Below are 22,380 nucleotides of genomic sequence, written 5' to 3' on the forward strand. Positions count from 1 at the left end.
GGACAGCGGAAGGTGGGACAAGGCAGGAGCCTTGTGCACCCAGACCCTGGGGACTGTTCCAGGACAGGGGGGAAGCAGAGGCCCACAGGGATCACACCAGGGGACACAGCCATCTCTCGTTTGTCCCACAATGGATTTCTTCGGAGGCCACCATGGGAGAGAAAAATGGGCTCAAAGTCTCCAGCTTACACCAAAATAAAGTCTAACCCTAACGCTAACCTGAACGAGCCTGCCACAGAGCACACAAATCTAACCAGATGTCAGCTCTGCAGCCAGACCCCCATCGAAAAATGAGCAAAGAAACCACACGACTTCCACAGCTCCAAGGAAAGAAAGCCAAGGCCAAGTGAGAAAGAAACAAAATGCTAAGAAAATCTTTGGCTCTCAAGCTTATGAGCCAGGCCCTAGAACTTAAACCCTACTTGTAGCCAGGAGCCTATAAACCCAGTACCTGCCTATAAACCCAGCTTCTCGAGAGGCTGAGGCAGGAGAATCTAAAGTTCAAACCCAGTCTGGGCAATTTAGAGTCTCACTGTATTCAAATTTTTTTTTTTTAAACTTAGTACCTAAAGCTTAGCACTCCCTGAATTTAATCTCCAGTATCACACACACAAGAAATTTTTGTAAGCAGTGACCCATTCCTGTTTCATATTAATGGGAAAACATCAAGAAAGACAGACATCCAATACAGTACTTATTCATTTGGGAATGTGGAGGGGGAGTAGCTTCATACATTGCTTTTGTTTCTCTGTTTTTAAAGATGACTTATACTTGACTGTCTTTCCCTGAATGGAGAAAGTGGCTATAGATGCACCAGGCTGGGAAGCTGGGTGTCTCCCCCGGCCTTGCAGGACTCCAGGAGGAGCACAAGGATGGGGTCCCACTTTCGCTGGCTGAGAACACACAGACTGGACGCTGCACCGGGGAATGCAAGCCCTCCAGTAGTTGGTGGTTCTTTGCTCAGGAGCAATTATGCCTAAGCCTGGCATCGTAAAAGCCCCTGGACACCTTCCTTCCCCTCGAACTTCACCCCCAAAAGCCTCAGAGAAGATGCTGTAGGAAGAACGTGGGGTCAGAGAACATGAGACTTGGTCTTTTTTCCAACCTCCTGCCCGTCTCCTTGAGGAATGCTCCCTTGCCCCCTGGGAGGTCTGCTCTGCTCATCTAGAATAAGGAGGCAGTCCTGGACAGTCCTGGAGTCTCGAAAGAGCCCCAGAAGCTTTCTCAAGAGTGGGGTCAGGGCTGGCAGGGGGCCTCACCTCTGGCTCCTCTGCCACAATGCCCTTCCCCACACATCTGTTCCTCTCTGCAGGCTCTCAAAGTTATTCATGTCTGCACACACATACGCATATGCGTGTGCGTGTGCATGTGTGTATGTTTCTATCTTTCCACATAAAAAAGGCCCAGGATGCCTCTATTTCTGTCAGATGCTTGAAGCTCTCTGGGGCAGAGCACCAGCACATGGTAAACTGAGTGTATTCCTGCTGAACAGATGAACAGATAAACAAATGACAAGCAGGAAAGTGGGAGTGACGAGTCACCCAGGAGGTCAACAAGGGACCCCAGGGCCTCTCTGGGGCTGGAGCCACTGGCCAGACTCTTCCAGTAACCAGGGCGGCTTCCAGGCAAATGCTGCAGGTCCAACTCTGACAACGCACTTTCCCTCCTCACCCCATTTCCTGAGGCCTGGTTTCTGTCCCTTCACTTGCTTGAGTTTATTAATAAATAGTTCTCTCTACCTGGTGGCCACAAATACCATGATGTGTCTCCAAAAATACATCAGCAACTAGGGCCAGGGATTTAGCTCAGTGGTTCTGCTGCCTGCCTCGAAAGCGCAAAGTCCCACATTCGATCCCCGGTACCAAAAAAAAACAGTTCCTGAAAAATACATCAGCAACTAAAGTAACTGAAAAAAGTAAACATTACGTCAGGCCTCACATTAATTTCTACAAATATTTATGGTTTGTTTCCTCTTTAATTTTTGAGATAGGAGGGTCTCGCTATGTAAGTTCAGGCTGGCCTTGAACTTGTGTCAATCCTCCTGCCTCAGCCTCCTGAGTGCTGGCATTATAGGCACGCACCACCATACCCACCAATTTCTGCAAATATTTCTAAAAATACCAGACCTGCAGCTGTCCTGTGAGCAAGAGGGTAAAGTGGTCAAGAGGAAAAGGTCGTCACAGAACCCGATCACCCCAGAACGTCCTTACCTCATCTATTTTGGACTGCCGACAAGGGAAAGAAAACGTGAAGCCCACAGGTAGGTTCTTGTCTTTGATCTCCCTTTTGTCCATGAAGTCCCCCAGGCACTCAGCAACATGATCAAAAAGCTGGAAGAAACATCGGAGAGCAGGTAGGTGGGACAAAGGGGACTTGGCATTCTGGGGGGAAAGGTCACCGATTTTCTCCCCTATGCCTCCCAGAGAGCTGGTGTCAAAGGGAAACTTGGGGCCAGCACAGCTCTTAGGAGCCTCAGACTCTCAGAAGGAATTGGTTTCACAGCAGGTACGCACTCGTGTCACCTGGGGAGCTGAGGACATTTAGAAATGACAGGAAATCAGGTTGTCGTCCTTCCACAACCCCCTGGCTATGGGCCTCTGACAGTCTCAGAAGGAGCGGCCTTCACGCTGACACCTATGAATTTCAGGGACTCCACAGCAACTCCACAGCCTCTAGCCGGAGTGATGGAGCAATCTTCAGAGCACTGTATTCTCACTTCTTACCTAAGGGTGACACGCATAATAACAAACTGCACACATCCTAAGTATAGAGGTCACCAGGTTCTCTCCGGCTGCACATACCTGTGTCACCAGCACCCACATGGAGACATACAATGTGGGGCCGGGGTGTAGCTCAGCAGTAGAGTGTGCTTAGCACACGCAATGCCCGGGATTTGATGCCCAGCATCAACAACAGAAAACTCAGATGCCAACCTCGTGCTCCTGTGGTTCCCCCTCTGCCACTCTGACTTATAGCACCTTGGCCGGCTTGGCCTGAGTGTCTACTGCCCACAACAGAAGGGAGGCAGGTGTGGCCCACATTATGTGCATGAGTGTCATCCATGCCGTCGTGTGCTTTGAGGACTGTAGTTCTCACAACTGCAGTTTCCTGTGCCTGTTCCACATCACATTAGAATCCACTAGACAAGTCCAGAGCATTGCTTCCCAGGCTACTACTTGCATTCTGCTAGTAACAAGAGGCTCAGCATCTCTCAGGTAAACTTTTCAGATCTTTCTAACAATTCCTCTCTTTTCCAAAATGGAATTAGAACTAATGTAATGTTCCAACCAGAAGAGATCTTAGAAAAATCGAGAATCGCCTTTTCTTTAGCACTCTACCTCTGTCGATGCAATCTGAACACCTGTCTGCTCCTCAGGGCAGCCATGCCAGTCTAGATGACTTCCTTGTCCATTTTACATTCCTATTATGACACCAGAACTTCCTTCTATATGAGATTAACAGGGTCACAGAGCTTCCTGTGCTTAAAGGGCCAAACCACAGTGACAGGAAGTGGCCCCACCCAAGCTGCCAGACAAGGTCATTGGCCTAAAGGAGTTCTTTGATTTAGGGCCCTCTGTCCCTGAGCTGCCTTCATTCAGACTATGGCTGCAGGCACAGGCGCTGACTGAGGAGATGCATGACTGGCTCCCTGGAGAACCCAGGCTAAGCTGGCTGTGACCTATATTTCAGATTGATATAAACCCATTACCAAGTCAGTCCTCTGCCCTACGCCATCTGCACTCACAAGCTGCAAACACCTAATGCAGGAGGGAGGAAGGGAGAAAGGAAGAAGAGAAGGAAGGGAGGGAGGGGGACTGCAGAGAGGGCAGGGAAGTACCTAGGAGCATCAGGCTGTCGAAATGACACACAGGGACTCACAGGAATGGGACAGGCACCCAGTGCCCCAGCCAAGCCAAGCACACGTCCCATCCCGTCCCCCGCCCCCCCCCCCCCCGCGTCACTCCACTGGGAAGCAGCCCCAGGTTAGCCCTGTCTGCGATCAGCCAGGACAGAGGTGACCCAGCCCCTCTGCACTCCACAGTTCAGCATCTAGAAAAACATTCTTTTTTTTTTTCATTCCTGACAACATGCTTCTTATTTTAAAAATACACAGAGACTCAGACCTTCCAATTGAGGTGGGCAAGCAACAGCTAAAACAAAAACTTAAATATTTGTTAGTCAAAATTCCCCAAACTAAGCAAGTGATGTTTCAAGAATGTTGCATTTGTCCTTCTGAAATTATGAAACCTTAAAACTGCAGAGGCTTTTGAGATGCCACTGCGGGTGGGGTGTGGGCAGTCTGAATGAAGGGAGACCAGGTGCGTGCTCCTTGAACTTATCTTAGAACTTTTCCCATCCAAGTACTAACCAGGCCCGACCCTGCTTAGCTTCCAAGATCAGACGAGATCGGGCACATTCAGGGTGGTATGGCCGTAGACTCTTAGAACTTTTCTATAAATTGAACAGTATTTCAAATAAAAGGCTTAAGAATCAACTTTTAAGATCACCCACCTATTCCAGAGGAGGAGAATCCCCTACGACCACAACCCTACAAATTCACCACTGTTCAGTCTGGGAGTCTGAGCAGCTCCACAGGCAAAGTGAGGACCTCTCTGCCCCGGACAGCAAGAGACCTGGGAAAGGCGTACCACAGGGTACTGATGTTACTAACACCAGACTTCCTGAGAGGCTCCCGTTTCCTAACTCTGTGGCCTCCTCCAAGCCTTTTTCCCTCATTCCCTTGTCACGATTCTCACATTCCCTCACCATCAAACATTTAAAAATTAAAATGAAAATTAAAAAAAAAAAAACTTGCCTAGAAGTCCCAAATTGCTGAAATTAATTTCTGAACTGGACTGCTTGGTTCAAATCCTAGTAGTTAGTTATTAGACAGCTGAGCCTCAATTTTGCCATCTGCGATATGGGAATAAGAACACCTACTGCATGGGGCTGTTGTGATGACTGAATGAGTTAGTACATGTAAGGTGCTTACACCGGGACAAGCACTGTGTCTGTACCTGCTCTAATGATACAACATTATATCAGCACCACTGCCATCATCATCATCTTTTCAGACTGCTTGAGAGGGGAAGAGGAAAAAAGAGAAGTAGCAGGAAATAAAGGGATCCTGAGACCAAGCAAGGAAGATGGGGACTGAAAGGAGACGGTGATAAGAAAGGTGTGGTGGAAGTGAATGCAGTGAGTGTACACCTGGAGGAGGGCGCCCCCCAATCACAAACCCTGCTACTAGAAGGTCAGGCTTAACAGGGCATGGTGGCACACACCTGTAATCCCAGCTTCTCAGGAGGCTAAGGCAGGAGAATTGCAAGTTCAAGGCCAGCCTGAGCAACTTAGCAAGATCCTGTCTCAAAAAAATTTTTTTAAAAAGGGCTGGGAGGGCCGGGGATTTAGCTCAGTGGTTCCGGCACAAGGACCCGAGTTCGATCATCGGTACCAAAAAAAAAAAAAATAAAAAAGGGCTGGGGGATGAAGCCAGGGATTTAGCTCAGTGGTTTCGCCACCTGCTGTGCAAGCGCAAGGACCCGAGTTCGATCCCCGGTACCAAAAAAAGAATATATATATTTTTAAAAAGGGCTGGGGGTATGGTTGGGTGGCAGAGTGCTTGCCTAGCACATGTATAAAGTCCTGGGTTCAACCCTAATACCATACACACAGGTCAGGCCAAGGCACATGAATGTTTGTACAGTGACAGTCTCAATGGTAAAGGCACCAGGCTTAGGTGGTTCAATCCAAGAACCAATGGGAACAGAATGACAGCCAGTCCTTGCTGCTAAATGGAACCGGAATATGCTAAGCCCATGGCTCTCGGGCCCTGGGGAGGAGACGTGGGCAGCCTCACAGTAACCTGATGAATAGGCCGGTTTCTGCACCCCAGCAACAGAGGCAGGGCCACCCACACATGACGTACCCCTGAGAGCAGGGTGGCTCACTGCACTGCGAGATTCCCCATCCGTGCTCACCATGATGTGGTCTGAAAAGCTCTGACCCCAAACCCCAGGGAGCAAGTTAGAGGCCAGGACTAGCCCTTGTCTCTCAGACACAGAAAGGCCAGCTGTCTCGCTCCAGTCCCACCCACATCGTTTTGCACAAAGTAGAATCCCAGGAGAAGGCTCCTGGGTCTCATCTCCCAGGCCAGCTCAGAACTTAGTCATAAACCTTGCAGTGAACACATCCTTCCCTCTAGCAAGCAACTGGCAAGTTCTGAACAAGCCCCTGGTGGCCACAGGCCTGACTCAGGGACCAACACAACCTAGACACCAGCCCTCCACAGGACAGTTGCAGAGCGACCCACATCTCGGGCTCAGTGGACTCAGAGGTGACTCACCCACCCTGGGGGCCTCCTGAACCTGGTCACTGGGTCCTGGGGCCTCGAAGCAACTGGATGGGCCTGCCCACAGCCCCTGGCTTCAGCAAGATGTGGCCTTCCCTGGACAGGGAGGGAGTGGGCCTCGGCATGGGCATGACAGGAGGGGACAGTGATTTCCACAGCCAGGCCCACTCTCTCTGCCTGCTGCCCTGAGGGTGTGCAATGCTGTTAAAACCAGGAACAAAGCATCTCCAATTATCAGAGCTGTGAGCCTGGCCTTTGGTGCGTGGTTGAAGAACCAGTGAGGTGACTTGGAGAAACCACTGCAGGGGGAGCAAGCCAGGATCCCCAAGAAATGAGAGCAGTTACCCAGTGGAGCCACAGGGCACCCCTCCCCACACCCTCGCCCTGCAAAAGCCCAAGCGCCCAGTCCAGCATCACCAGTTTACCCAGACATGGACAGACGTCTCTTCCAGCACAGCTGGGCCCCCTTAGGCTGCCACACCTTTCCTCCCGAGCCTCCCGGTCCATATGCACTGAGGCCCTCGCCTCCTCAAACCCCTGCCAGCAGCTCCAGTGCTTTGGAGTCCAGTGCCTGGCGGCAGCCCAGGCAACATCGGCCCAATGGCGCTGACCAAAGAACACAGGGACCCACCTGGCTTCCACTGCCGTGCAAAATGTTCTCTGGGATGGCGTAAGCCTCGGACTCCATGTGAACATTCTGCTTCTTCTCGTGATTCACTTGCACCCGCAGAATTCGAAAAGAAGACCCACCAAGATCCAGGGCAATGAAATCTCCCTTTTCTGTTTAGGAGACAACAGTGTCGCATCAGATTCAAGTGCTGGAAGGCCGCGTGCCATGCCTGCCCTCTGGTCCCAGTTTTGACTGCCCCCCACCACCACCACACATGGTGCCAACAGGGGAACACGGGACTCGAGTAGCCTCAAGCAACCACTGTGCATGACAAGGGGGCAAAAGAAGGTCATCTCAGGCCGGGAGCCTCGGGCAGAAAGGGCTTAGGCCATCCCTGTCTCACTTCCAACTACAAAGGAATGGAAGTGTTAAACAAAAACTTCCATCCCATCTTTCTCTAAATACCCCATTTCAAAAACAGCACTGCTATCCATAAACACAAATCACACAGCACTTCAACTCGGAAAGTGATTCATCACATGCCCCGGACTCCTCCCATGTTGGCTAGGCCATCGCTACCTGCTAGTCCAAAACAACACCACCCAGGGGCTGCGTGCCATTACTGTGGTAAAATACACACAACACAAAGTTTACCAATGTAGCTATTTTCCAGTGTACAGTTCATCACTACAACAGAAACCCTGTAACCATGAAGCAATCTCTCCCCATTTGCCTTCCTACCCAGGCCCTGGTTATCTCAATTCTACTTTGTCTCTAAAATTTGCCTAGTCTAGAAGCTCATATAAATAGAGTCTTTGACTTTCTGTGACTGGTTTCTTTCCCTAACACGACTTCAAGGTTCACCCGTGTTGTAACCTGTGTCATCAGGCCGGGGTGACAGCCACCTCTGCCTCCCTGAGTCTCAGTAGCCCACCAAGCCCTCAATCCTGTGGCAGTCAATACCAGAGTGCTTGGGACAACCTCACTTTCCAGAAGGATCTTTTTTTTTTTTTTTTTTGGTACCAGGGATCGAACTCAGGACTTTGTGCTTATGAGGCAGGCGGCAGCACCACTGAGCTAAATCCCAGAAGGATCTTTATTACTATATTGTATGTGACATCATTTTTTCACCAAAATTATAAATTTTAAAAAATTTTTTACTAGTACATGTTTGCAGTACATAATGTTTACATCCTTGTGTGGAGTTGGTGTGTGTACATAACACATCTTCATTCTTTTTTTAAGCCCTTTCCCTTCCCTCCTTACCCACTCCCTCTATCTTGATCCCCTTCCCCTTTGAGAAGGATCTATCTCCCTACTTCCATTATTGCTCTTTTATTTTGTTCTTTATATTTTGGGTTTCTCAGATAAGAGAAACCATGAGATATTTAAGCTTGTGTGTTTGATTTATTCCACTTAACATTACGGTCTCATCCATTTTCCTACAAGTGATTTAAATTTATCTCTCTTTATGGCAATGTAGTAAATGGGATCAAATCAAATTAAAAAGCTTCTGCACAGCAAAAGAAACAACCAACAGAGTGAAGAGTCAACATTCAGAATGGGAAAATATTTTGCCAGCTGTTCCTCAGACAGAGGACTAACATCTAGAATATATAAAGAATTCAAAAATATAAGACCCGCTTCCCAAAATAAAAGACCCAGTCAAAAACTGGGCAAATGAAATGAACAGACACTTCAGAGAAGAAAGTGGCCAATAAATATACAACAGTATTTTTATAATGTATTTCACATATCGCACAATTTGCCTATTTGAATCATACAACTCAACAGCTTTTAGTATATTCAATTATGCAACCATTACCACAAGCAGCCTTAGAACATTTGGATCATCTCGAAATCCAATGCCCTTCATCACCTCCCATGCCCTCTCCTCCCTCCATCGTCTCAGGACCCTTCACATAAATGATAGCGTTATGTGGTTTGTGATTGGCTTCTTTCCCTTAGAAAATGTTTTAAAGTTCATCTGTGCTGCGTATGTGTCAGTATTCCGCTCCTTTTTGTGGCCAAATTCGCACCCCTGGACTTATCGGCTCTCACTTCCTTACTCATCTTAGGGGCACAGGGTGCTTCCACCTTTCAGCTCCTCTGAACAGTGCTGGTGCACAAGTTTCTGCGTGGACATGTTTTTGTTTCTCTTGGGTATATCCAGTGCCTGGCATCAGAACCACTGTGTCAGATGATAACCATGTTAACTTCTAGAGGAACTGTCACTGTTTTCAAAAGCAGCTGCTTCATTTTCTTTTTTTCAGGGGGGACCGGGGATTGAACTCGGGTCCTTGCACTTGCGAGGCAGGCGGCGGCAGAACCACCGAGCTAAATCCCTGGCCCAGCTGCCTCATTTTCCACCCCCAGGTTATGAAGTTTCCAATTTCTCCACATCTTCAGCAACACTTGTGACAGTCTTTCTTTTTTATTTGGATTTGTGTTTCTCTGATGACCTTTTTTATCTTCAATTTTTACTTTTTATTAGTATGTCTGCAGTACACAATGATCATATTCCTCGTGGGGATTCCGGATGACCTTTGCACATGCTTATCGGCCATTTCTGGGTCTTCTTTGGAGATATGTCTATTCACATTCTTTGCCTACTTTTAAAAGTGAGTGGTCTTTTTAATGTCAAGTTGTAAGAATTCTTTCAAATGTTCTAGATATATGCCAGGCATGCTGTTACATGCCTGTAATTCCAATACTCAGAAGGCTAAGGCAGGAGGATCTCTGTGAGTTCAAGGTCAGCCTGGGCTACACTGAGTTCAAGGCCAGTCCGAACTACATTGTAAGACTCTGTACCAAAAAAATCAAAGTAATAAAAAAAACAAACGAATGAATGAACTATGTCTGTTCTAGATTTAAGTCCCTCATCAGATATATGACTCACCCATTCTGGGGGGGAGGGGTTCCCACTATCTTGGTAGTGTCCTTTTTTAATATATATGATAAGTTTTATTATCCCCATTTATGAAAGATGTATTTGTTTTCCTTTACTAAGAGACTTTAATTTTCAATAATGTCCTTTAAAGCAAAAAAGTTTTTAATTTTAATGAAGTGCAATTTATCTTTTTATTTCTTTTGTTTGGATTTTTGGTGTTGCATCTAAGAATTCATTGCCAAATTCAAGGTCACAAAGATTCACACCTATATTTCCTTTTAAGAGTTTTTTTGTTTTGTTTTGTTTTGTTTTTTGAGACAAGGTCTCCTATGTAGTTCAGACTGGCCTTGAACTCATTAGGTAGCCCAAGCTGGCCTCAAACTCGTAGTGATTCTCTTGCCTCAGCCTCCTGACTACTGAGATTACAAGTGTACACAACCATGCCTGGCATCTTTAGGCCTTTGATCCATTTTTAGTTAGTTTTTTTTCACTCTTTTCCAAGTGGACTTTCAGTGTCCTGGCACCATGTGCTGAAGACTCCTATTTCCCTTGCTGAATATAGTCTTGGCACCCTTGCCAAAAAAATTAAAAATTAATAATAATAATGATGCTGATGATGATAATAATAATAATAACCAACTGACCATAAATGTGTAAGTTTGTTTCTGAGCTCTCACTTTGGTTCCACTGATCTGGATGTCTACCCTTCTTCCAGCACCACTCAGGCCTAACTTTGTTGTTTATAGTAAATTTTGAAACCAGGAAGTAAAAGTTCTCTGACTTTGCTCTTTTTAAGATTGTGTTTGGCTAGTCTGAGTCCCTTAGGCTTTTAAAAAAAAAACAAACCCAATAGTGTCTTTCTTTCTTTTTCTAAGTTTTCTCTTTTCTACAATACAACTTGTATTTAATTCCACTAAGCTGTAAGCTCTGACACACTGCTGTATTTCTGGAACTTGGAAGGGTATTGGCCATGTAGTAATAGCTCAACACAAACTTGCTGAGTTAATAAATGAACAAACCAAAGAACTGCACTGATTTCATTGTTCTCTCTCAAGTTCCTTAAGGGAAGGACTACAACTTTAGGACTCTTTGTATTTGCCCTCGGCATCCAGGACTACTCAATAAATGGGTAACAGGGATCTGTAGCACATTCATTCATTCATTCATTATTTCACACACCTCTGCTTGTTCACAGAGCACAAAGCAGTTATGCCATTGGCTGGATTTATATGTAACAATTTTATTGAAATTTAATTCATATATTCTATAATCCATCCATTTTTTTTTTCAGAATATTTACAGAGCTGGGCACAGGTCTACCTAATCTTAGGGTAAAAGAAACCCTGGGCTCATTAGCAGTCATTCCCTATTTTCTCCCAACCTCCCCCATCCCCCATAACCACTTCTATACTTTTGCTGTCTATAGATTTCCTGTTCTAGGCATCTCATATACATAGAATCACACAACAGGTCAGCCTGGCTCTCTTCGCTTAGCATACTTCGTTCAAAGTTTGACCATGTTGTGGCATATGTATCAGTATTTCATTCCTTTTCTATGCCAAACTGTATGACATTTATACAGAGATACCAATCACGATGTTGCTGGTTTAACGGTTCCTATGTTCCAAAGGAAATAGGCCAAAGAAGAACGCTGGCAGGCAGATATCATAGATTTATGGGGAATTCTGATCAGTTTGTAGTTTTCTCTGATGTCCCATTAGAATACTAACCTCATGATGCTTTATTACCACTGCCAGGTTAAGAATCTAAACTTAGCCAGGCATGGTGGCACACACCTATAATCCCAGCACTCAAGAGACTGAGGCAGGAGGATCACCATGAGTTCAAGGCCAGCCTGGGCTACACAGTGAGACCCTGTCTAAAAAACAGAACATGAACTTAGAGCTGGGCATGGTGGTGCACACCTGTAATCCTAGCACTCCAGAGACTGAGGCAGGAGGATCACTGCAAGTTCATGGCCAGCCTGGGTTTCAGAATGAGTTCAAAGTCAATCTGGACTACATATCGAGACTCTGTCTTAACCCTCCAAATCTAAACTTAGTATTAAGTGGTTCCTCTCAGGTAAGTGAGACACTAGAATATAAAAAACACTACATTTTAGTGTTTACTACATCAGCTAACACTCACTGAGACTTTCTCCAGTTCCAGTTGCTAAGTCCATTTATGCATCATTTTATTTTAATCCTCCCAACCCAGTCAGTAGGTGCCACCAGGATGCCCATTCCACAGATAAGTAAGGAAAGGCAGGCCGATAACTTGCCCAAGCACACAGTTGTGCCTGGCAGAGCCAGCACTGGAATCCAAAGTCCGGATTACTAAGGGTGAACACTGCCTCCGGGACACTGCTCAGGGACGAAGATCCCCAAGGATGGGACCAGCGTGAGGCTCTGCACAGTAGGGACCGCTGCATCTCTTTCCTGGGCCTCCCCAGCATCCTGGATTCCTTGCAGCTTTGGGTTGTGTTTTGCTCTAGAGTTTTTCATCCTAACTACAAAATAGCATAGGACATTTTTCGGTTTCCAACCTGGTCTCATTACAAGATAAATCAGAGAAAGCAGGTTTCATGTCACTCAAGTGACAGGTGATGGAGTGGGGAAGTGGGGAACCTTCCTCCCTCTGAGTGTCCAGATCGACCCAGCACAGGTAAGAGCTTTCAGTGCCTGGGCTGGGAAGAGGGCAGGTGTCAGGTAACACCTCTGCAGGTCCCAGGCCTGCCTGACGTTTGTCCAGTAGGAACAGTGACAATGACCCCAGCTGCAGGTAGACTGGGGACGAAACTTGTCTTGTGGTTCCTGGGGCTGGCAAACATTGCCTGGTCTGCTCAGTCCACCTCTCTACTGCTCCTTTTAAATAAGCATTGGTCAGCAGGTCCCGGGGGAGCTCAGGTGAGAGCAGAAAGTGGCCATGAGATACCAGTACAGAACTAAAAGCAGACACTTCACACAGCTGCAGGTGGGATGAGAATTTGCAAGAAGCCTAGGCAGCAGCCACTGAAGTCACAGGGATCTCTCTCAGCTCCTGTTCTTTCCAGAGCAGTGACCCTGACCACACGGGAGGAAGTCTATGGTTGCTGAAAAAAAGTGCAGCCACATTGCTTCTGAAACTCACGTTGCAGCTTAGAAAACACTGGACAGACATTAATGTGCCTCTGTGGTTTATGGGAAGGAGGGTCCCACCCTAAACAGCCCAATGTCTCACTCAGGGTCACACCCAAGGCAAAGCCAGTGGACCTCTCTGTGTCTCAGACTTGCACAAACCAGAATGCTCCTTACTTTTTATGTGCAAATGGCATATCTTCCCCAGTTTGGTGACAAGTGACTTGGGAGGCAAGGACACTCCCTGGCTTTCCTGTGGACATCAAGGCCATCAGTGAGCATGTGCTCGGTGGGACCTACCTGGCCCTGGTTCAGCCTGTTCGCTCCTCCACTCTGCCAGCAAAGGACTCCCAGGAATGACTCCAGGTGAGAGCAACAAAATGTTTGGTAAACTCCGCTGGATGTTGCGCATCTCCTCAGCTCGAGGCTCTCCTGGCTGGGGTAGGGCTGCCCCTGCCCCTGCTCCAGCTACAGGGGACCAATGTGTGAGCCAGGAGCACCCGGAGTCACTCATCTTGGCCATGTGCTCGGATCAGGATTGGCATGTGACCCTCGACAGCAGGTCCTGGCTCTGTCTGAGACAGTCACTGGTCCTACAGGGAGCACGGCTACTCTCTGGCACAAGACAGCCTGGGGCTGTCTCTGCCCTTAGAAGGGGCAAGGGGACCTGTGAGTGATCTCAACAGGGAAGAAAACTGGGCTGACTGAGAGTAAGAGACAAAGAAGCTCCTGGACACAGAGGCCAACTGAAATCTAGACTTCCCAGGTACAGGAACCTAGAATGCTCCGTTTTTCAGCTAAACTGATTTGAGTTAAAACTGGAAGGCTTTCAAGTTCAATATTCTCTCATTAGGAAGAGAATCCTCCCCAAAACCCACTAGCCCTCTGTAACAAAGAGACTCTATCATCCCCTTTTATCTCGGGCTGGTCCCCCAATTCCTTGCAGAGGGACTGGAGCTGTAGGCCAGAGGTCACCCCATTCTGTGTGGGCAGCTGGGATGGAGGTGACACAGCCCACTCTGGCTTCCAACTTCTCTGCCTCCTTCTCCTCTAACATCAGAAACTCTGCATCCTTGTTCACAGGGCCTGGCTTACACATGTAGGCCTGATGGGTGGGGTCCTCTGACTGGCCACATTGGTTAGAAGAAGCCTTCTCAAAGGATTCTACAAAGCCAGGCATCAAATTATGACAATGGTGATTTGCAGTTTCCAGGTACTTTCACTTGCTCCTGACAGCCTCAAGGGTATCAGGGAGTATCATGCCCATTATAGACGAGGACATGGAGGCCCACAGAGTAAGTGGTAGTGTCAGGGTTGATCCAGTGTGTTCTGGATTTTTATTTATTTTTCTCCCTTCGACTTCAAGTTCAGCCTCTTTCAGCAGCAGCAGGCTTCGCTCCAACTCCCTCTTCACATCTTTCTCCTCAAGCCTGCCTTCCGGCTCTGGGGGCCTCCTGTCTGCAACTTCTTCCCACCCACTGAAGACAGGAGAACCACTCTTTAAGAGAAGGCTCATTAAACAAAACACTTGAAGGGCCCTGACAACTCTCTACTTTCTAATGACAGCCATTACTCTGGCAAATAATGGAAAACAAACAGCGGCAGATGTCTCTCTGAGTCCAGGCCTGCGCTGGAACACAGTGCAAACAAAACTCCGCCTTCATGAAGTGCCTACCTTTGCCCCGGTCTGGAGGAGCAGCAATGGCATTCGCTCCTGTCTGCAACCCAGGCCCTGGCGACAGTGCTATGCCTTCATCAGAGACTCAACTGGGGCTGGGCTGTGGCTCAGTGGTAAAGCCCTTGGCTAGCACCCGCAAGGCCCTAGGTTTGATCCCCAGCACTGCACGTGCGCGAGTGCACGCGCGCGCACACATACACACACACACATTTAAAAAGATACCAACCAGAGCAGTAGACATGCAGGAAGTTTCACAGATGGAGACAACTTCTGAGATAATTAACCATTTTTCTCAGACAGAAAAACCAAGACAGCCAAATGCCACAGGAAGAAAAGGGAAATACCACGATGTAAATCATTCAGCTGTGCATGGGACACGATTGTGGAACACCCAAAAACTTTAGTAAGTTTTTTTTTTTGCTTCTCCTTTGGTAAAGTCTTATGCTAGGAACCATGAAGGAGTAACAAATAACTACCCAATTTGATACACTACCAGAAAGCTTACAACCTAATTGTTATAGACAATGTTCATTACGATAAATAAAAGAGGGTCAAAAAAGGGAGGTTTCATGAATGAGACACAGTCAGCAAAATCTCTTGAAAGCAACTAAAAACAAAAACAAAATATCCATTTTAAAATGTCCAAAGGGAAAAATATTCATGAAAAATGAGCTGATATGTATCTGCATGTATGTATCAGATGTTTTCAGAAGTCCTTCTGAAAAATCAGCACTTTCAAAACTGAGTCCAGTCTACCAGGGTGAAGATCTCCCTTTGCCTTGGAAACCTCACTTCACAGGCAGGGGCATTTCTCTGCCACCATTTATGGTGAGTTCTCATCTATCCCTGTGTGGTTTGGGATTACCACTAATTCTGTTGCTAATTACTACAGTTGAAGCGGTGATTAACATTTCAAGAAGGGAACAACGTCACGGACTTCCTATTAAGGAGAACTGCATTCAGGAGAACCCTTGGATCTTAGGAGGGCAAAGAAGCACAGAAGCAGGAGGTGAAGGGGGAGGTAGCTCACTCCATCAAGGGGCAGGGATTGACTGGGGTCAGGTGCCCGAATTTTGACATAAGTATGGATGTTTCTGTGGCTGTAGGGACCATTCCATGGTGCCTGGGCACATGAACTGATCCACCTCCCCATAAATATTAGGAACAGCTGGGCAAGGTGATGTAGCTGTAATGCCAGCTACTTGGGAGGCTCAGGGAGGAAGGCCAGGATTTCAAGTTTGAGGCCAGCCTGGGCAACTTACTGAAACACTGTCCTAAGACAAAAAATGTACAAGTGGTGACAATGTAGCTCAGTACTCCCTGCGTTCAATCCCAATACCACACACACATAGACACAAAAAGTAACAGTCACAGGAAGAAAGGAAATAGGATGTGTTCTGATTTGCACTATATCCCCTAAAAAGATATGCTGAAGTCCTAACCACCCCCAACCAGCACCTGTGAATGTGATCTTTTTTTTTTTTTTTTTTTTTCTTTTGGAACCAGGGATCGAACTTGGGTCCTTATGATTGTAGGGCAGGTGGCGGAACCACTGAGCTAAATCCCTGGCCCTTAATGTGATCTTATTTGGAAATGGGGTCATTGGATGTGATCAAGTTAAGAGGCAGTCACTGGTATAGGCTCTAATCCCATATGACTGGCATCCTTAGAAAAAACTCCAGGGACTCACCCTGCTGTGCATGTGGGTCCCTGTGGTTCAGGGCTTTGATCTCACCCTGTCACAGTTCTCAGCCTGCTCCTGAGAGGCCCTAACCCTTGGCCCTGTCAGCACTGGAGGAGACAGGCTCAGTGGAGGCCTGGGGCCAGGTTGCTGCTCCAACTCCACAAATGCAACAACAGCGTTTCTCAACATGGGTGGACATGTTGCACTGAAGACACCATTGGTGGTGAGACAGGCCTGCACAATTACTTGATGTAACATCAGCAAAGAAAAGAATGCTGCCAATAATAAGATGTAATTATTATATGAAACAGTCTGACTGTGGAGATACTAAAAGAAAAAGGATGAATGTTTCAAAACAGATGAAACACAGTAGCAGACGTTGCGGAAAAGTGCAGTTAGGACCAGTTGAACAGGTCCTTTCCTGCAGGACTGCTCAGTGCCTTTAGTGTGTTGGTATCTACTATAAATCTCTAAGAGGGAACAAGAGAATGTGGTATTTCCCAGATGAGTATGAGTTCTGGAACTTGTTTTGAGGAGGAGCCACTGGGACAAATGGCCAGTTACTAGAATAGTTTGGGTCATACTTTGACACCCTCAGCCCTGGAAATGACAGGTGGAGAAGTGAAGGAGAGGGCCCTCTACTGACCTGGGCTCTGGGGATCAGAGCTGAGGAGGCCAAGCATTCTGTAGATAGAAAGCAGTCCCCCACTTTCTGCTCCTCCCCTGTGTCAGCCCCGGGCGGTCACACAGGATCAGGTGCCTGCAGGGATGAGGGATCCCTCAGAGAGCTGCCAAGCCCTCTCCAGCCCCTTCTCCATCTCTTAGCTGGGAATAGGTCCAGCCAGGCCTCTGGCAGCGAGCTCTGAAGGCCTATGCTCCTGGGCTGGGTGCCACCCAGGGCTGGGAAAAAGTGGGACTGAACTACCAGGGTCCAACTTCCCAGCCACAAGTAGGAGAACACACCCAGGATGCACCACGCTGCAGTCACTCCACAGGCCAGAACCTCTGCAGGACTTCTTACAAAGCCAAACTGCAGTAACCAACACCTCAAGTCAAACGAAAGGACAGAGGTGAGATAGACTGTTAAACAGCCAGAAGAACATCAGAGAGAGAAATGCCAAGTGGGTGTGTGAGGTCCCATCCACGGTCACAGAGTACACACAGGCCCCTCCTCGGCCCTGGACAGGGCAGGAGCTTGCTGGTCCAGCTGGTCTGCACAAGCCATCCACCTGCCCATCCCTGCCCAAGCACGTGCCCTGCCCGTGAGCATCAGCTGCAACAGCTGCAGTTTTCCTGGAGTCTCTTTTGGAGACTACACGCAAGCTGCTCTAAACAAGGACCTCTAGGCGAGATTTCAAATTAAGGCTTTAGAGAAGGGCTTCCAGAGGAGGAAGTAGCAAGAGTGTGAAGGCCACAGTCACGGATGGGCGTGTGCTCACAAGGGAAATGAACTTCCATGTAAGCTCCCTCCCCAATGGCAGCAGCAGGTGACTCCAGCCTAGGGCACAGAGGCAGCTCACAGCAGGTCTCCTGTGAATGTGCCAAGCTGAGGCAGGCATGGCACCTACCTCTGCCAGCTAACAACTGCGGGTTCACTGAGCAGACTGGTTTCCTCCGAGCAGGCCAGGCCATGCCTCCTCTACTCTGCCAAGTGCTGGACTTATGCCACTCCCCTGGGCAGGGAAACTGACAATGGCCAGGGACCCCAAACTCCCCACTGCAGGCAAGAGCCACAAGGATGCAGGCTAAGAGGATAATTTTTTTTCAATTCTACCTCCCCTCTCCATTTCTGCTTTGGGGCTACCTTGATTGAGTATTCAGGAAATTTGCTCAAATGGGGACTTAAATCTCCCCTCTGAGGCCGAGACCCGCTTGGCACTCCAATTGCTACATATCTGGGTACCAAAGGAAGGAAGGCATGGCATCCTAATGGAGAGTCTTCTAAAATAAACCATTTGTTTATTCTAGAGACATAAGAACAACCCACATAGCATCTGCAAGATCCGAAACACTATACTAAGTATCACAAGCCACCACACAGGCAGGCAAATGAGGGCACGTCAGCTTTGTTCAACATATTGTCCCCAGTGCCAGGCACATGATAGGTGCTCAGTAGACAAGGATAGGTGGATTGGTGGATGGATGGATAAATGGATACATAGATGGATCGATGGATTGATGAATCCATCAATGGATGGATGGGAGAACAGACAGAATGTTGAATGAATGAATGAATTCATGAACAAATGAAAGCTGGAAGGAGATTTCACAAACACTCAAAGCCCACTGTGGATGAGAGCCTTACCTGAGCCATCAGGAATGGACCTCACAAAGGTTGGCAACATCTTGACTATGGCTGTTGGGTTATAATCCCGAGAGAGGCCATTCCTCATCTCTTGCTTGAAGCGAGCCATGATATCCATCAGAGTTTCATCGGAGAGCCGCATGGCATAGAGATACTTGTCAATCTAGAGAAGACAAGAAGGAAGGAGAGTGAGGTAAGGCTGGGAAGGTCATTTCAGCTCAGGCCTGGCTGGCGGAGGACAGGGCAGGGTTAAACAATCCGGCTCCTGCAGGCACTGAAACAACCACATGGGTACATCACGTGATGGGAGGTCATTCAATTGCCATCAACCATGCCACCCACAACAGGCTTGTAAATATACCAAGTCCCAGTTCCTCACCTGCAGAATGAATTAGGCAACTTCAAGGTCCTTTCCAACCCTTGGAAATGAGGAAATCGCCCTTCAGGCCCCAAGCACACAATGGAGGCAGGTTTCCTCCAGTATCGGGCACACCTTGTGCCTCTTTCCCTGCATGAGAGATGGTCTGTTCATCCTCACATCTGTTCATCCTCACACTTGGCGCCACCAAGATTAGGGATGAGGGCTCTGAGCCAGCTGCCTGGGTTCAAATCCAGCCCCAGTGCTAAACAGCCGTGTGAATTTCACTTTCCTCAACTGAAAAACATCAGACAATAAATAGGGTCTAATTCAGAACATAGTAAGTGCTCGATAAACATCAGCTTATCATTTACATGAGACAGCAGTGCTGGTGGGTTTCCTTGAGCACAACTTGAAGGAGGTGAGAAATGGTAGCCAAGGGCTGGAACCCTTTGAAGAACATGGGGTGGCAGGTCCAGAGCAGAGACCTTAACCTCAGAATGCGTAGACAGCACCAATACCATGCAGGGAGGAGCAGGCCCATGTGCCAAGCCAGGGTGGCCACATCTCCAAGCAGACTGCTCTGACCCTTCAACGGGGCTGACCCAACCTGCTCTTCTTCCTAAGCCCCTTCTCTCCAAACCTCAGGGACCTGGGTTGTCATTGGTTGCCACTGGTCATTTTCCCTTCATAGGATCTTCCCATTTATTCTCTCAAAAAGTCTTTACTGAGGAGGCTGGGAGTGTGGCTCAGCGTACAGCATGTACCTGCCATATATGAGGCTATGGGTTTGACTCCTGGCACTGTTTCTTTAAAGTATTTACTAGGCACCTACTATATACCTGACACTTGGCTAGACACTTGTCCTGTGGAGTCCTCCAGAGGTCCCTTGGTCACCATTCCTTCTCTCTACTGTTCCTTAGCTTAGGAAGCCTGGAATGCTGATCCCTGTCCATCTTGCAAAGCTGTCCATCATCAGTCTTCCAACCCACCCGCTGCCTCAGAGCCACGGGAGCCTTACCGGGCACATTCTAGCCATGCACTGCCCCACACTCAATGTTGCCAATCCCTTCTCCCATTCCTGGCAGGCTCTCCGGTTTCCCTATTTCTGTTGTCACCTCCATCTGATATGCCCTTCCTTCTCTTCCCAGCTCTCCTGCTCTCTCCTGGCCCTCAAGGCTCAGGTCAAATGTCAGAACATCCCTCCATTGGCACCGGTCTCTCAGCACGGCCTGCTCTGCCCTGGCACTGGACAGCGTCTGGGCCCCACTGCCTGGACCTCCCCACTGCATGACGTGCAGCCCTGCACACGGAAGGCTCCCAAAGACAGGCAGATTTATGGGCCAATGAGGCTGGAAAGACCTTGAAGCTCACTGCTTCTGAGAATGGCATCTTGCTCACGGTTGAGAGCAGCCAGAAATGTTCTGGCTCAAGGACACAGAGTCCCCAGGCTAGGTCACTTCTGTATATTTTGGTCCTCGGCTGCCTTCTTGCTCTGGTCTGCAGGCCTTGTGCTCCCCCCAGACCCAGCCCACCTCCTGCCTCACAGACAACCACGACGCTGGCAGAGGAGTCTGCCCACATCCCTGGTGGCCAGAGATGAGCCCTGCCCCACTCACAACCATGACCCATCCCCTTCCTTTCCTCTTCATGAGAAAGCGACATAAGAAAGGACAATCAGAAACCACAGCGACATGCACAGGAATTGCCAGCCCCACAGCCCCAGGAAGACACACTGCTTGGCTGTCACGGCGCCCTCAGACTGGGGGCATCAGTGTGGCAGTCATGTCACCAGTGTGCCAGAGACGCCTTCACCAAGGGACAACACTGGACAACGCTGGAGTAGGCAGGAGAAGCGGATGTGAAGCCCAAGGTGAGAGTGTGTCAGAAATAACTCAATATGGAGCAAGCAGGCAGTGAAGAAGCCAGGCAGCAGAAGGACTGTCAAGAGCTGCACCTGGCAGGGACCAAGGAGCCACACAGTTAGATGTGGAGCAGATCCCAAAGCATGCGCCCTGGCCCTGCTCATGGTGTTTCTGAGCCCGAGCTGTCTGCCAGACACAGGGCGGGTGAGTGGCCACAGGACCACAGTTGCAATGCCGCTCTGGCCCTCTGGCCATGCCGAGGCTACCACTCTGGTCACACTGCACAGCCTGACAATCTGGTTATGGACATGCCCATCCCCCAACACTCCATGTCCCCAGAAAGAGGAAACGAGTGAACAGACCTTTGCAACTCTCCCAGTCGCTTGGCATCAAGGAAGAATTCAAATCATGCTGGCTGTCAGAACAAGGCTTTATATTATTTTACAGCTTACAAAGAACAAGTCCTTCCAGGACCAGGCTGTCAGTTACTCTCCACACCTCATTTAACCTTCAAAACGATGCTAGCAGGCCGGTGTTCTTCTCCCCCATTTTACAGATGCAGAAACTGAGGCCCAAGAAGCTGAGTGATCAGTTCAAAGCACACAGCAACTGGGGAACTGAGGTCTTGCACCTGCATGTCTGAGGCTCCCTCGCTCTGGGGGAAGGTAAGAAGTCCCCTACTGCATGGAGAGCTGACCTAGGAAGGGCTGGACTCTCCGAGCTCCACAGCTACCTCACCTCCCAACTTGAGGTGCACCTCAGCACACACTGAGCCGAGACTCCCAACATTTTAGGACAGGTGAGCCAACCCCATCAGAGCCTAGAAGCTCAAATGAAAAAGCAAGTTGGGCACATGGAAGCAGCCTGGCCTCTAAAGGAGGACCTTCCCCCTCTTGTTCAGGTTCGTGAGCTGGGATAGGGTACAGCCCCTCGGACCAAAAAAGGGGTACAACTGGGAAGAGCAGCGTCTGAAACGGGGACTTCCTGGATCTCACAGACAGCAAGGAAGCCCTTTGCTGCTACGGGTCCTCAGCAGGGCAGAAGGGGGCATTAAACTAGGGCAGATTCTGGGCCAAGGTTGGTCTGGCCAGGAGTGAAGTCTCCTCCCAGGTAACTGGGCTCACACCCCAGCCAGGCAGCTGGTACAGGACCTGGCAGGTAACATCCTCCGGACAGGGCCCTTCACAGGGCCTGGAGGCACTGGCTTGGGACCTTGCTGAACAAAGGGCCTCTTCCCTTCCTGGCTGGGAAGCAGAGGCTGAGAGTGGGTGGTAGGTAGAGGGAAGGAGGATGACAGGGAACCTACTTCTGCACATGTGTTCCAGAGCTCCACATGAAACCAGCACGAAGAGCTGGCCAAGGCCTTCTTAGGTTTGCCCAATGTCTGTGGTCCTTCTAACTTTTCTATTTCTGTCCTCTCTACAGCATCTCCAGATGTTCTCCGCTCTTCCCTTCTCCTCTCCCACCTCTTGTGCATGTGGTATGTATGTACACACACTCACACACATTTCCACCATCTTGC

At 48.6% G+C, this 22,380-nt stretch overlaps 1 protein-coding gene across 2 annotated transcripts in view; it reads right to left on the reverse strand.

Moving 5' to 3' along the window:
• Hk1 (hexokinase 1) overlaps positions 1-22,380 on the reverse strand; it is a 61,625-nt gene that overhangs the window by 24,917 nt on the left and 14,328 nt on the right. Inside the window, exons 1-4 of one of the 2 annotated variants that reach the window (XM_021259506.2) lie at positions 19,015-19,034; positions 18,636-18,798; positions 6,984-7,132; positions 2,211-2,330 (exon numbers count right to left, since the gene is read on the reverse strand). In XM_021259506.2, coding sequence (XP_021115165.1) covers positions 2,211-2,330; positions 6,984-7,132; positions 18,636-18,777 — 411 coding nt within the window. In that variant the 5' untranslated portion in view covers positions 18,778-18,798; positions 19,015-19,034. Of the gene's footprint in view, positions 1-2,210; positions 2,331-6,983; positions 7,133-18,635; positions 18,799-19,014; positions 19,035-22,380 lie in introns of those variants that run through there. The other variant, XM_004846184.3, reaches the window with a different exon arrangement.

Source organism: Heterocephalus glaber, unplaced genomic scaffold (genome assembly GCF_053883595.1).
Source record: "Heterocephalus glaber isolate CG9 unplaced genomic scaffold, H.glaber_assembly_v1.0 deba00001497, whole genome shotgun sequence".
Classification (NCBI taxonomy): domain Eukaryota; kingdom Metazoa; phylum Chordata; class Mammalia; order Rodentia; family Bathyergidae; genus Heterocephalus; species Heterocephalus glaber.